This window comes from Neltuma alba, unplaced genomic scaffold, assembly GCF_004799145.2.
Source record: "Neltuma alba isolate B1F8T4 unplaced genomic scaffold, ASM479914v2 tig00010519_pilon, whole genome shotgun sequence".
In the NCBI taxonomy this organism is placed as follows: domain Eukaryota; kingdom Viridiplantae; phylum Streptophyta; class Magnoliopsida; order Fabales; family Fabaceae; genus Neltuma; species Neltuma alba.
In genome coordinates, this window is record NW_021635394.1 from 712,576 (window position 1) to 727,649 (window position 15,074).

General features: G+C 33.6%; 1 protein-coding gene across 3 annotated transcripts; it reads left to right on the top strand.

The window, feature by feature from the left end:
- Nucleotides 1–1,923: 1,923 nt before the first annotated feature.
- LOC114756877 (probable WRKY transcription factor 31) lies at nt 1,924–13,508 on the top strand. 3 transcript variants are annotated; one of them, XM_028945819.1, is made up of 6 exons: nt 1,926–2,317; nt 2,556–2,651; nt 3,054–3,194; nt 3,942–4,244; nt 10,170–10,283; nt 12,854–13,508. In XM_028945819.1, exons 1-6 carry the CDS (start codon nt 2,153–2,155, stop codon nt 13,367–13,369), a joined length of 1,335 nt encoding a protein of 444 aa, XP_028801652.1. In that variant the 5' UTR covers nt 1,926–2,152; the 3' UTR covers nt 13,370–13,508. The 3 variants fall into 3 exon arrangements, with proteins under 3 accessions (XP_028801654.1, XP_028801652.1, XP_028801653.1); XM_028945821.1 differs by lacking the exon at nt 3,942–4,244 and having other exon boundaries at nt 1,924–2,317; XM_028945820.1 differs by lacking the exon at nt 3,054–3,194.
- The last annotated feature ends 1,566 nt before the right edge of the window (nt 13,509–15,074 follow it).

Genomic DNA, 15,074 nt, shown 5'->3' on the forward strand with positions numbered 1-15,074 from the left:
TTAAGGCTTAAGTTTTAATTGAGTCAAAATTATATTAATCAAATTAAAAATTAATTTTTGCTCAATTTTTATATTTCTATTCAAGTTATTGATTGATGGTCATAAAATTATTAATATCATCAATTATAAAATACTACCTTCGATCCTTAATGTAAGAGCTAGTTGACTAATTTGAGTAGATTAAGAAAATTACTTAAATTAGTTATTTATCATAAATAGATATTGTCTTTCCTAAAATATCCTTACTAGTTAAATATATTAGTTAGAACTATTATTATTATAAGAACTACCTTAAAAAAATAGATAAATATGAGAAGTAAAGCGGATTGAGATCTTATATTTAGACTAAAATAAAAATCAAATGAGCTTTTATATTATCTTTGATCCTTAATATAAGAGTTAGTTGACTAATTTAAGTAGGTTAAGAAAATTATTTAAGTTAGTTATTTATAATAAATAAGTATTATCTTTCCTAAAATATCTTTTCTAATTATATGTATTAGGTAGAGCTAATATGTGATAAAATCTTTAATATATGTAATTGTTATAAGGATTATCTTGAAAAAATAGATAAATATAAGAAATAAAATAAATTCAGATATTATATGTATGATTAAATTGAAAGTTAAACTAACTTTTATACTAATTAATTCTAGGAGGCAGTATATACAAAATGCATCGGATGTGAATTTTATCTTTACGTTTTGTGGTTCAGCTTCAGATATTTTATGCCATTGTGTCGGATGCTGCTGGCAACGCGGCGATTTGACCAAAATTTTTAAATTTAAGAGTTTATTCGTTTTTCTAAAAGGATACGTGAAAACTTTTTAAAGTTTTAATCCACAAAGTCAAGTTCCCAGAGAAAAAATTTATCATATCCTGTTTTGTTAACATTTTAGGCGGCCCAAAAAAAGAGAGGACATTTTAGGCGTAGTATAGGTGAAAACTTACTGATGATAAATATTTTTTTTATGTTATAATATAACTATTATCATGAATAACTGAATCTTCTAATTTTCATATATTATAAAAATTGTGAAAAGTAATTGTTTATTACTCCTCCGGTTCTAAATATAAGACTCTTATATTAGTGTGTATAAGGGTCTTATATTTAGAATCGGAGGAATATTAATAAACAGTACTACCTAAGGTCCTATTTATAAGATCAGATCTTGTTTGTATATTACAAATGGGATCTTATAATTAAAAACAGAGGTGGTAGTTTATTACAAATTTTAATTTACATAAAAACATATCCGTCACAAGCACGGGTACATGATATTAGCTCGTTACTTGGTGAAAAATAAAGATGTCATCTCATCTATATCACATAATATAAAAATTTCTTCCTGGTTTAGATATTGATGGTACATATTTGGCAAAAAAAAAAAAAAATGTGTGTGGGAAACTTTTACTTGAATAACAAAACATAGCTAAGGCTTACATGCACAGACACATATGCATATGCACTCATCACAAATTATTAATTTATTTATAATAAATTCTAAATAAAAAAGATTTATATCAGAATTTTATTTATCTATTGTGCTGTGCCTCCACATTTAAATATAAAATATAATAAATATATACTTAAATTATATAACTAAGCATTCCTCATATTGTAATGGAGTGATGATGATTTGCAGCAGATGCGATGGAGGAACGCCACGAATAACTTGAGTCTTTATTTTGGCCATGTAAACATGGAGCAATAAAGAAGCGCCACGTGTAGAGCTTACGCACCATCTTACCTCAGCGCGTGTCCAAATATTTTTCAAAGAATAAATAAATGGTCTGAGTCGTCCAAAGCGACCATTTCTTTTGCCGAGTTTATGGCATCTCTTTCTGTCTCTGACTTCAAACTATCACACACTTCTTCACTCCCCCCCCCCCCCCAAAACAACCTCCTCCTGAAACGTGTGGGCACAACCACAAGCACCCCTCCATGACTCTTATTTGATCCCCATACTCATTCAACACACTCTCTCTCTATTCCTTTGCTTCTCTCTCTCTCTTCTTGTTTCTGTTAGAACTTGTGGGCACAACACAACACACCCTTCCATGACTCTCTTTTGATGCTCTTTCAACCACTTTCTTCCTCCTTTTACCCGCATCAGGTACTTCTTCTTCTTCTTATTCTTCCACGTTCACCATGGAAGCCCATTCTTCTCCCTCAACGACGTCGTTTTATCACCAGAAACGTTTCCTGCAGGAGATGGATTTCTTCTCTGACAAAAAAATCAAGACTGATGATTATCAACATGATCATGATGATGATCTGATGATGCTAAACGGGCCCACAGAGCTTCACGCTGATGTAAGTAATTAATAATAAATCATTAATCCTTCAATTCTCTCTGTTGTGCACTGAGATCGATCTTCATGATATATTACATTGGTATGAATGGCTGTTTCATCATCCTTTATTTGAAACCTATACTTTTTTATTTGTTAACTTTTTTAATACGCAGGAAATTCATTAGAAGCCACAATTATGTAGATGGACGTGTGCTTAGACAGTTTGAATTTAATCTTGATGAAGACTTATGATGCAGGCGAGTTTAGATCTTGTGACTGTGACGAGCAGTAGCAACAGATCGATGGTGGATGATGGGGCATCATACGCCATGGAAGAGAACAAGAAAAAAGAGGCACGTAATCTCTTTGTTGATGTGTGTGTTGTATATATAGTACTGTTTCCGCTCCTTAACATAAGAGCTTGATAAATGATTTATGACTATTAAATAAATTAATTAAGTTAGCTATTTACAACAAATATGTCTTGATTTTCCTAAACTACACTCTTTATAACTGTTTAATTATGTGTATAGGAGCTACCTTTTGATCTGTAGCCCTCTTAACATGTGTAATCAATAAGAGTATTTTGATAAAAAAAAATTATAAATTTAAAAAGTAAAGTGAGTTGAGGTCTTAAATTTAGAGTCAAAATGAATCCTCTGCCTACCTCTAATATTTAGGAATGGAGGTAGTAGCTATTTTCATCATGTTGAAGGATATAAATGGCTGAAATTTATTTAACCTTCTGGGTTCAGTATGTAGCTTTGTTAGCTGAATTGCAGCAGATAAAAGCTGAAAATCAACGTCTGAGAGATTTGCTTGATCAAGTGAACCTAAACTACAATGCCCTGAAATTGAAACTTACCAAGCTCAAGCGGACGCAAAGTAATAATGAGGTATGTGTAATATATCTATATCTATATCTATATATATATGTAGAGAGAGAGAGATAGCCTCTCATCAAATATATACAACATAAAGCAAAATTATCGAGAGAAAGAGGGTTGCAGCACTCTGGTTTAATCTAATTATTATTCCAAATTAATGGATTTTTCTTCGCTTCTGGGCTCCAGATTCATGGGGTTCTAACTTCATCATGACTCTGGCTTTCATTCTCTTGTATTCTTTGTCCAACCATCAACATGTGATTAAGCCGTTGTCAGATGAAAATTAAGCTAAAACTCTCATCTGCAATTTTTGTTTGAGAGATATATAATATATATGCATACACATTTTTGACTAAACCATCCTCAATATATATATATATATATATATATATATATAGACTCAATCCTTTCTACTCTGTATTTACTGAACAATGTTAGTGTAATGTGTTTTTTTCTCACCATTGTGTTGAATCAATGCATTCTTGAACGTGGCAAAGTGTTTTTACAGATTAGATAGTTCTTTTAATTTTTCTTTCTTTTTCTTTCCTCTTAGAATTTCATGTATACATATTCTTGCATATGGGCTAATTAGTAGCCTCTAATACATATTATCACTATAATATTTAGCGTGACATTAGCATTCATTATAATTTCCCTATTTTCAATATTTTGCATGCTTTGGAGATTCTTGAACAGACCAATTAAGTAGCAGTACATGCATATGAAATTTGTTGTCTTGTGTTTGGGTTTGTGTAGGTAGAAGAAGGCAGTGGAGATCAGATTGAGAGGAAAAGAGGAATGAATATGACAGGGCTATTAGTTGAAGATAGTAATAAAAGTGAAGGCAAATTGAGAGAAAGCAAAAGCAATAATAATATGCTTGATTTGATGGAATGCAAGATTGAGAAGAGCACAAATAATAATGATCATCAGCCACTTAACAAAGGTTATGGGAACGATCATCATAATAGTGATCATACAAAAAGCATTTCATCAGAAACCATATCACTCGTCAGGAAAGCTCGTGTTTCTGTTCGAGCTCGATCTGAGACTCCAATGGTTAGTATTTGATTTCATTCATTAATTTTGCAAATTATATTCTACTTTTTTTGGCTTCATAATATCCGCCTAGCAAGCCCATATCGATCAGCCATACTTTTCTCCAAACTTTTAGCGAAAGAAGAAAAATACAAGACAAAAGGCACAACGGTAACAAAGAGACTGAGAAACATAATTCTAAAATGACTTTATATCATTTTCCATATCATGAACAGTGCCACTATAAGTGTATATGTACAGAAAACCATTCTAGAATATTCCTAGAGCCAGCTGTACACATATGTATTGAGAGATACAATTTCAAGTTTCACAAGTGTGGTGCTGTGTTTGGGCTTTAGGTATGTATGTCTTGGGCCTCTATTTAGTGATAGATGTAATTGGGCTTGTTAGTGTTCTAACATCCCCCCGGGAGTCTTATGGCACTAGTGTGACATTAAGACTCGTCCTTAGCTGTAGAAATCTATTTGTGACGAGAGGCTTGGTTAGAATGTTAGCAATTTGATCTTTGGAGGAGACAATGGCAATATGAACTTGTCTGGCTACCACTCTTTCTTGAACAAAATGGTAGTCCAGTGCTGTGTTTAGCATGAGAACGGAAGACAGGATTAGCAACAAGATAGGTTGCTCCTAAATTATCACAATACAGTATTGGAGCTTGAGTGAGAGAAATGTTTAACTTGCCAAGTAGATTTTGAATCCATATGAGTTCACTGCTCGTATTAGAAAGGGAACAGTACTTTGCCTCGGTGCTGGATCTGGAAACTGTTGGTTGTTTCTTGGAACTCCAAGATATAATATTAGGACCAAAATAGATGACAAAACCAGCAGTGGATCATGAATCTACAAGGCAACCACCCTAATTTGCATCAGAGTAAGCTTCAAGAGGTGGAGTTTCATAAACAGCAGCAGAGAACGAGGAGAGATTGAGGGAACATTTGAAATGCAATCCATAATAAGCAGTAGCACACAAGTAGCAATTTACAGCAGTCCAGTGTGGTTCAATGGGCTCGTGTGTAAGTTGACACATAGGATTGACAACATGGGAGATATTTGGACAAGTGAAAGATGAATATTGGAGACTACCTACTATGCTATGATAAAGAGTAGGGTCAGAAAAGCAAGGATGAGTAGAATAAAGTTTGGTGTTTATAGCCTGGAGATGCCATAGAGTGAGCTTTAATCATGTTAGCACGTTTTAACAAATCAACAATGTATTTATGCTAAGACATAATAAGACCAGTAGACACTCTATAAGCTTCTACTCCAAGAAAATAATGTAAAGGCCCCAAATCTTTAATAAGAAAGGTAGAGCTGACAATTATAATCAGAGTAGTAAGAGCATCATTAGAAGAGCCAGTTAAGATAATATCATCCACATAGATGAGTACATACAACTGACAAGAAGGAGAGTTGAAAATAAATAACGAAGGATTAGATTTAGAACCTGAGAACTCAAGTTGAGTGAGGCATGTGCTGAGACAAGAGAACCAGGCTTGAGGAGCCTGTTGTAAGCTATAAAGAGAATGGTGAAGTTTGCAGATAAAGTGAGGATAGTTAGGATGGATAAAACCTAGAGGTTGAGACATGTAGATGTTTTCAGTGAGGGAACCATGAAGAAAAGTGTTCTGGACGTCAAGTTGCCAAAAGGACCACCCTTTTAAAGCAGCCAGGGAGATGATTAGGTGTATAGTGATAGGTTTATCTATAGGAGAGAAGGTTTCTAAATAATCAAGACTAGGTTGTTGGTAAAAGCCCTTAGCAATAAGTCGAGCTTTGAAGGGATCAATTGCACTGAATGGTGAGTATTTGATGTGAAAAATCAATTTACACCTGATGAGATTTTGAGGAGAATCAGGAGGGACCAAGTGCTAAGTTTTAGTGTCAAGGAGCGCCTGAAATTCTTCAGCCATAGCCTTGCGCCATAAAGCGTGTTTAAGGGCTTCAGTGATAGAGGAGGGTACAGAGTTGAGAGAGGTGATGGCAGAGAGAGCTCGACATAAGGGCCACGGTATAGTGCCATCTGAGAAAACTTTAGGTTTGGAGATGTGTGCATGGGATCTGGTGACCATTGGATGGAGAGGGGTTGTACCGATTTGAGTTGCAGAGGGCAGAGGTGAGGCAGAGCTGGAGGAAGAAGGTAACTCGTGAAAGGGAGAGGATGGTGATGTCGACAGTGTGATAGGGTTTGGATTGGTAGGGAAAGGAGATGAGTCACGTGAAGAGGGAGGGGAGTGGCAAGTGGATTTGGAGGATAAGTAGTTAGGCTTATGGAATGTGGGCCTAGAGAAACAAAAGGTAGAGTGGTATTTGATTGGGCTGAGTGGCAGTTTAAGTTAAGTGATGATATGGAAATTGGGTTTCATTAAAGAGGACATCACATGAGAGATAGATTCGGCCAGAGGGAGGGTGTAAACAAATGTAGCCCATGTGATTTGCATCGTAGCCTAGAAAGACACAAAGAGTGGATCTTGGCTCTAATTTGTTTTTAGTGTAGGAACGTAAGTTGGGCCAGCAAGCAGAGCTAAAAAACTTTGAGAAATTGGTAATTGGGCTTGTTGTGAAATAATTGTTGGAATTGACTTAGGTTGTTAAGTGTGAGAATGGGGAGTCTGTTAAGAAGATATGTGGCAGTGGAGAAGGCATAAGACCAGAATTTGTGTGGAAGTGTAGTGTAGGAGAGAAGGTAAAGACTTGTTTCAACAATTGTTTTGTGGCGTCTCTCAACAGTGTCGTTTTGTGTGCGAGTGTGAGGACAAGTTATGTAATGATGAATACCAAGATAAGAGAAAAGTTTCTTAAGAGGGCAAAATTCACCACCCCAATCAGATTGGAAACTCTTGATTTTTCTATTAACCAAGTTTTCTACAAGAGTTTTGAAAGACAAAAAGGTAGGAACAACTTCATCCTTAGTTCTAGTAGGGAAAAACCACATAAAATGAGAATGATTATCAATAAAATAGAGATAATAACAATAGCCATCTACAAACATAATAGGGGAGGGACCCCAAACATAAAAAAAAACAAGATCTAGTGAAGCAGATGAGTAGTATGGAGACAATGGTGAAGATAGACGATGACTCTTGGAGACTCTGCATGCTGAACACTGAGAGGGAACTGAAGTGGTTGAAACAAGTAAGGAGTTGGAAGAGATGATATGTTGAATTGTGCGAAAGGCAAGATGACCCAAACGATTATGCCATTGACTGAGAGAGGCACGGACACAAAGGCATGCAACAATAGATGAAGAAGGTTGCAATCCACGTAGAGGATAAAGATTGTTATGGTTGGGACCTTGAAGCAGTGTTTGGCGAGTCTTGGCATCCTTCACAATCAAACAATGAGCGTGAAATTCAAAGAAAACATTATTATCAACACAAAATTGATAGATTGATAAAAGATTTTGAGAGATATTAGGAACATGAAGAAGTTGGGTAAGAAGGTATTTGCCATTTTGTGCGGTGAGTTGTCCAGCACCAGTGTTGTGAATAGAGAGTAGAGCACCATTACCAACTTGCACAGGTTCATGACCTTAGTAAGGAATGGAGTGGATATTTAGCTTTGAAAGATCTGTAGTCATGTGATTAGTAGCTCCTGTATTAGGATACCAAAGTGTATCTTCCATAGCTGAAAGGAAGATAGAGTAATTTGCAGAATAAGAATTGGTGTGAGGAGGCCGAAAGTTATGATCATAGCGATGAGGGCAGGCAAACAGTGTGTGACCATGTTCATGGCACAGTTGACAGATATTAGTGGTGGTGGTAGGGAAGAGAGAGGGTGCTGTACGACCACCACACTGCCCATAAAAGTTTCTGCCACCTCTGTATCCATGACCTCTATTGTCGAAAAAAAATCATCCTCCACAACCTCTGAAAAAGCAGCCACGTCTACCTCATTGTGTAAGTGTAGGAAGGAGACCATCTAAGATTTTTGCAGTGTTGGCCATAATTTGAGTAACTTGAGTGCCTATGTTTTGGGTTTGTTTGGCTTTATAAGAAAGAAGATGACTAAGGATTTCCTCTGAGGAAAGGATTTCTCGCCTTATAGTAAGTGAGGTGACTATGGAATCATAGTCAGAGCCAAGTCCACCAAAGAGATAAATATTAAAATCAACACCAGAGACTGGGTTTCCTGTGGCTACCAAGGAATCAACAAGAAGAGTGGCACATTGATGATATTCAGAAATGGACTCACCGCCTTCCTTTAAATGATGAGTTGTTGGTGGAGTTGGAGGTATTTAGCTTGAGACTGTTGAGAGAACATAGTTTCTAGAGCCATCCACATAGCTCTGGATGTTTTGTGTCTCACGACTTGAGCAATAAGTTTTTCAGATAGAGATGAAATGAGGAGAGATATAGCACCAGCTGATCCTGCTTGAACCACTTGATATAGGCTGGATTAGGAGTGCCATCAAAGAGTTTGGTTGGAGGCTGAGGATTGGAACCATCAATGTAATAGAAGTAACATTGGCCATAAAGATATGGCAATATTTGTGCCTTCCATATAAGGTAGCTTTCATGGTTTAGCTTGACGATGATGAAGTATGAGACATTGGGAGGGTTAAAGAGAGTGGTTTAGGAAGTGATAGGGTTAGAGGTACTAGAGGAGTGGGAGATTGGGCTCTTTGAGGGATCTGCCATGGCGGTGACGCCTACAGCTCTGATACCATTTTAGCAAAAGAAGAAAAATAGTAGACAAAAGGCACAACAGTAACAAAGAGACTGAGAAACATAATTCTGAAATGACTTTGTATCATTTTCCATATTGTGAATAGTCTACAAGGGTATATATACAGAAAAATATTCTAGAATATTCTTAGAGCTAGCTGTGCACACATGTACTGAGAGATACAATTTCAATTTTCACGAGTGTCGTGCTGTGTTTAGGCTTTAGGTGTGTATGTCTTGGGCTACTGTTTAGTGATAGATGTAATTGGGCTTGTTGGTGTTCTAACACAAACTATTAAGAAGTGGAAGGGACTTGGGCACCTTAAATATCATGTTCTAGGTTCGATCCTTGGGGTGGTGTGTATGGAATAAACACTGTTGGGAGAAGTCCCTGCTGCGATGCCTGATAGTACCCCGAGAAATTAGTCTCTCACCATTCGAGTGGGAGGATACTCTGGGTAACCAAAAAAGAGTATATAGTTCTTGATTTTGAAATTTTGTCAATGAATCCCCCATGAATTGTTAACTTTTTGCGAATAAATAATCTCTAAGCACATGACCGTAAATGTAGAAAGGAGTAAATACTTTTCACCCAAAAAAAAAGAGAAAGGAGTAAATACTATTGTTAGTGGTCTTTATATTTGCTCTTCATAGTTTTATTTAGTCTAAGTTTAACAACTGGTTTTTTAACTTTTAACAAGTTTTGGTTTTATTCTCTATATTTAAACTCAAATCAACTGACTATAAGTACCAACACAAAGTATTTGAAATTACAGGAATTGAAACCAAAATTCAATTAAACTGTAAAGACCGGTAATAATATTAACTATGTAAAAAAAAAAGAAAAAAGAAAGGTTTGTGGGTTCCCACAGACGCTTTTTCTCTAAGATCACTGAAAGAAAATCTAGATTTTAAATTTTAGTAAATAATTATGCTATCAATTTGTTATTCCAAAATCCATCAATGATAATAGACCTTTTCAAATTTTAATTTGTGTGAATAATTCTTTTGACGTACGTGTCACATGCTTGTTAACAAAATAATAGATAACTTAATGATACAAGGGTACGGTCTCCATATATACGTGTATGATGATAGATTTCAAGGTGGTTTCACTACTATGAAATTGTAGAAGATAAATTAAATGAGATTAATTAGTTGAATAATTTAGCCATAGTTATATATGAAGCATTAATTTATTTTTCCCTCTTGTGTGATGAAATTTACATAATAAATTTCATTATGTTTTTGGCACTGACAGATAGCAGATGGATGCCAATGGAGAAAATATGGGCAAAAGATGGCAAAAGGAAACCCTTGTCCCCGAGCTTATTATCGTTGTTCCATGGGAACTGCTTGTCCTGTACGAAAACAAGTATGTAATCCTCTTCTCTCTTCATCAAAAAGTAGTTTTATTTGTCCTGAAATCGATTATCATAATTTTAACTAGTTTTTTTTATAGAAATGGAAATTAGTAATGGTGATTGGGTCAAATAAAAGGGAATCTGATTTCTTATGAGTATGATATCATATTCAAGCCTTATAAATTTTTAAAAAGCTAAGTCACATTAGGAGAAATATTCTCTAATTTAATCTGTAGCAAAGCTCTCAGTAATCTTTAATGTTGAATTGTTGTTACTATAAAATAACAACAATATCTTTAATTTGAAAGTTTGGCTGATCATCCTCATGTTCATTTAAAGAATAATTGATTGGTATATATGCACCAGAGATAACGGTTAAGATAAATCGAAAACTTGAATGCAACTTGGAGTATCGCTTTAATTTAAATGCCTTTGAACAGTATAAGAAGTGGCAGTTTTATTACAGAACATGAACATGACAAACCTTTAGCAATTCACGTTAAGTGTTCATATATAAATATATGCGAAAATAACAGATAAAGAAGGTGGAATATATGATATTCTAATTTGGGAAGTTAAGGAAATGTAATGACAGAAAGAAAAGTCCTTCCCAAATTGAAATTTTGAAATTTAGTGAAATAACAAAAATGCCCTTGGTCTTTTGTTTTTTGGTTTAAAAAAAGGGCTTAGCTCTCACCGGTGGCTGGCCATTGCTCGCAGGCACCAGTGTCGGCCATTGGTGTGGTGGTTGCAGGCATTTTTTTTTTCTTGTTCTAGCTTTTTTTTTGGCCATGTGAGAATATTGCATAAAAGTGGTAGGGGTGAGATTTGATCTTACTATCCCTTGGTCATTTGGGCCAACAAAAAAAAAAAACTATAGCCATTGGACCATCAAAGACTTTTTAATTTTATAATGCAAATAAAAATATAAGTTGACTCTTTTACTGTGACTCCAGTCCGTGACAACAATTTATTTGGGAATGATAAGTCTTAATTGAGAAATAACAAGTCTAAATTTGATATTAACACAACAACTTTTCCTGATACATAACAAGAAATAACACGTACATTAATTAAAAATAACAACAATTTATTCGAAAATGACATGTCTTTACTGAAAAATGACAAATCTAAACTTAACATTAATAATGTGTCTTTTCCTGATACATAACAAAAAATAGCATGTACATTAATTAAAAATGACAACAATTTATTTGGGAATCATGTCATTTTATTTGGGAATAACATGATTTCCAAATAAATTGTTGTCATTTTTAATTAGTGTACATGCTATTTCTTGTTATGTATCAGGAAAAAACACATGGTTAATCTCAAGTTTAGACTTGTCATTTTTCAATAAAGACATGTCATTTTCAAATAAATTATTATCATTTTTAATTAATGTACGTGTTATTTCTTATTATATATCGGGAAAAGATACATTATTAATTTCAAATTTAGATTTGTTATTTTTCAATAAAGACATATTTTCAAATAAATTATTGTCATTTTTAATTATGTACATGCTATTTCTTATTATGTATCAAGAAAAAACACATTATTAATCTTAAGTTTAGACTTGTCATTTTTCAATAAAGATATGTTGTTTTCAAATAAATTATTGTCATTTTTAATTAATATACATGTTATTTCTTGTTATGCATCAGGAAAAGTTGCTTTGTTAATATCAAATTTAGACTATTATTTCTCAATTAAGACTTGTCATCCTCAGATAAATTGTTGCTACGGGCTGGAGTCACAGTGAAAAAGTCAACTTATATTTTTGTTTGCATTATAAAATTAAAAAGTCTTTAATAGTCCAATGATTATTTGCCTTTTTGTTGGCCCAAATGACCAAAGGGTAGTGGGATCAAATCCCACCCCCACCACTTTCATACAATATTCTCACATGGCCAAAAAAAAAGCTATGACAAAAAAGAAATCATTGGCAACCACCACACTGGGGGCCAGCCACAAGTGAGGGTTGAGCGCTTTTTTTTTTAAAAAAAAAAATGACCAAGGACATTGTTGTCATTTTACTGAATTTCGAGATTTCAATTTGGGAAGAACTTCCCTCTCTGTCATTATATTTCCTTAGCTTCTCAAATTGGAATATCATATATTCCACCTCCTTTATTTGTTATTTTCCCTATATATACATTGTTGTCATTAGGTATCTCGAAGAGAAATGAATTTGTTTTTCTTCTATTCGTTTTTATGATGTCTATTATGATTGTTCCAAATGTAAGATTTAGAAAATTAATTTAGAGATTAAAAAAATTAGTTAAGTTATTTATTTGTAGAAAACATAATGTTGATTTTCATCAAGTACTCATTTTAATCATTTTTATTAGACACTACTCATTTGATGAAAAATCTTCTTATGTATACAACCAATAAGGAGAATTTAGAAAAAATTATAAATTAGGGAGACAAATTAACATATTGAGATATCATATTTATCATCAAAACAAACTCCTCTATTAGCTCTTATATTTATAATCGGAGATAGCATTGTAATTATATATCATTGTATAATTTATTTATTTTTTATGAATAAGACTGACGTTTTTCTTCACAGGTTCAGAGGTGTGCCGAAGATAGAAGCATTCTGATGACTACATACGAAGGACAACACAATCATCCACTTCCTCCAGCCGCAAAAGCTATGGCTTCCACAACATCTTCAGCTGTTTCAACCATTCTTTCAGGATCAATTCAAAGTTCAGATCATCCTCATCATCACAATAACCTCATAAACCCTAATCTTTTAGGAAGTGCTTCAATGTTTGCTTACTCACACAACATGGCTACTCTAACAGCCTCAGCTCCATTCCCCACTATAATTTTGGATCTCACTGATCATCAAACGGAGCCGCCGCCGCCCAAGATTTTCGGTAAGGCTCTGGGTGATCAACACCCGAGGGTCTCTCAGGGAACGACGTCGTTCACTGATACGGTGAATGCAGCAACGGCAGCTATTACAGCGGATCCCAATTTCACTGCAGCTCTTGTGGCTGCTATCACTTCTATCATTGGAAGTTCCCATTCCAAGAGTAATAATGGTTCAGATGTTACTACAAATGGAAAACCCTAGAAATGGGTGAAACTCAGTTGTTATTGTTATTGGCTTTGTTGTTTTGTCTGGAAATTTTGATCTTTTAGTTTTCATCGCTTCTTATATAAAACTATGATGGTAAGCAGTTTAGTTTAATTTAAATGCCTTATTTCTCTCAGGATTAGTGGCGCGTGCTTTTAAAGGTGTACGTTGATGGGAATAATCTTTGACGGTTTGAATTAAGTTCCATAGCATACGCGCGCTCACATTGCAAACAGTTGGCAAACTACAACTTAGTTCATACTAAATAACAAGGAACAGGATTTAAATGGACTTAATCTTCTGGATGCAAAGGTTTTTTGAAAACTTAATTAGCGACTAGAATTTATTAGAATTTGTATTCTATATAATTGATTGTATTTGAGTTACATCTATATATATATATATATATATATATATATTCCCAACTTACTTTTTGGATGCCTTTGAGAGCTGCAAAATAAAATCTCAGTAAGAATGACAAGAAATGATGCTCAATAACATTAAAGAAAAGCATCATTGAATAAATTATAACACGATACAAAATTTATTTCTTTTTCTTTTTCTTTTAGCTTAACCAATATAGGGGAGGCCATTTTGCATCAAAATCTCGTTCAACATAAGTATATTACTTATTACTCAATAACTACTTATTTCAATTACTTATGGTATAATTTTAAATTATCTTAATATTTAATTAGATAGTTCTCTTTATTTTTTCCTTCCCTTAACCCAATATCTTTGTAAATTCTTTCATATTGGCCTTCCGTCATATATAAATATAATTAAATATGTGAAATCAACCCAAATCAATAATCAGATAAGTCAACAAATTATATTAATTATAACATTAAAATAATATGCATATAAATATATATGTATTTGGATTTATGACTATTAATTGACCTTGTAAATCATTTTTCAGAATAATTTAATTTTAATTTATTTGTTAAGTTTGTATGGTTCCTTTTTTTGATTTAAGTGTTTTGATAATAACAAATTAAGATTCTAAGTTCCTTTTTCAGTCACTAATTATTTGAACATGTGCCAGATAATTGTCAAAGTGTTTTGTATCCATTTACTGTTGTGATTAATCAATCACATGATTATAATTTACTTTGTTTAATAACTTGTTAGATAAATGAGTTGATCGATTGACTGATCGATCATTAGTATAACTGCTTAATATAAGATGTTACAAGAAATAATTGATCACTTAATCAATTATTGGGTGATCGATAAGCTATCAAGATAAGACTTTAACTTCCTCGCCTACAACAAAAGGATTATTGATCACTTAATCGATCAGGAGGTAATCGATAATGACTCAGATAGTTGGTAAGTTTCCTTGTTTTACTCACTGTCTTAAATACTTTATAAATTATTGAACACCTTATTGATCATTGATTTATTAATAACTTGTTCGATCAAAGCCTTATTCTGGTATTTTCTAAATCACACTTTTTACAGTCTTTAATTGATCAGTTAATCGATTATCTATTAATCGATTATTTAATCGATCATCAATTTATCTTTGTACATAGTTATCTAAGTCTTTATGAATTGCTTTTGGATCATCTCTTCGATCAAACTTTTATCGATCAAGTGTTAGATCATAGTTCTTAAAAGTTGTTTTCCACGATAACTTAGAATCATCGATGAACTGTTTGATCAAGCTTTGTTTGATCACCTATTCGATAAATAA

What these genes read in the sequence shown, in the direction of transcription:
- LOC114756877 (XM_028945819.1), top strand. Translation starts at nt 2,153, where the DNA reads ATGGAAGCCCATTCTTCTCCCTCAACGACGTCGTTTTATCACCAGAAA. An exon ending in GGACGCAAAGTAATAATGAG is followed by an intron (nt 3,195 to 3,941) that starts GTATGTGTAATA and finishes GGGTTTGTGTAG; the next exon opens with GTAGAAGAAGGCAGTGGAGA. An exon ending in CTCGATCTGAGACTCCAATG is followed by an intron (nt 4,245 to 10,169) that starts GTTAGTATTTGA and finishes TGGCACTGACAG; the next exon opens with ATAGCAGATGGATGCCAATG.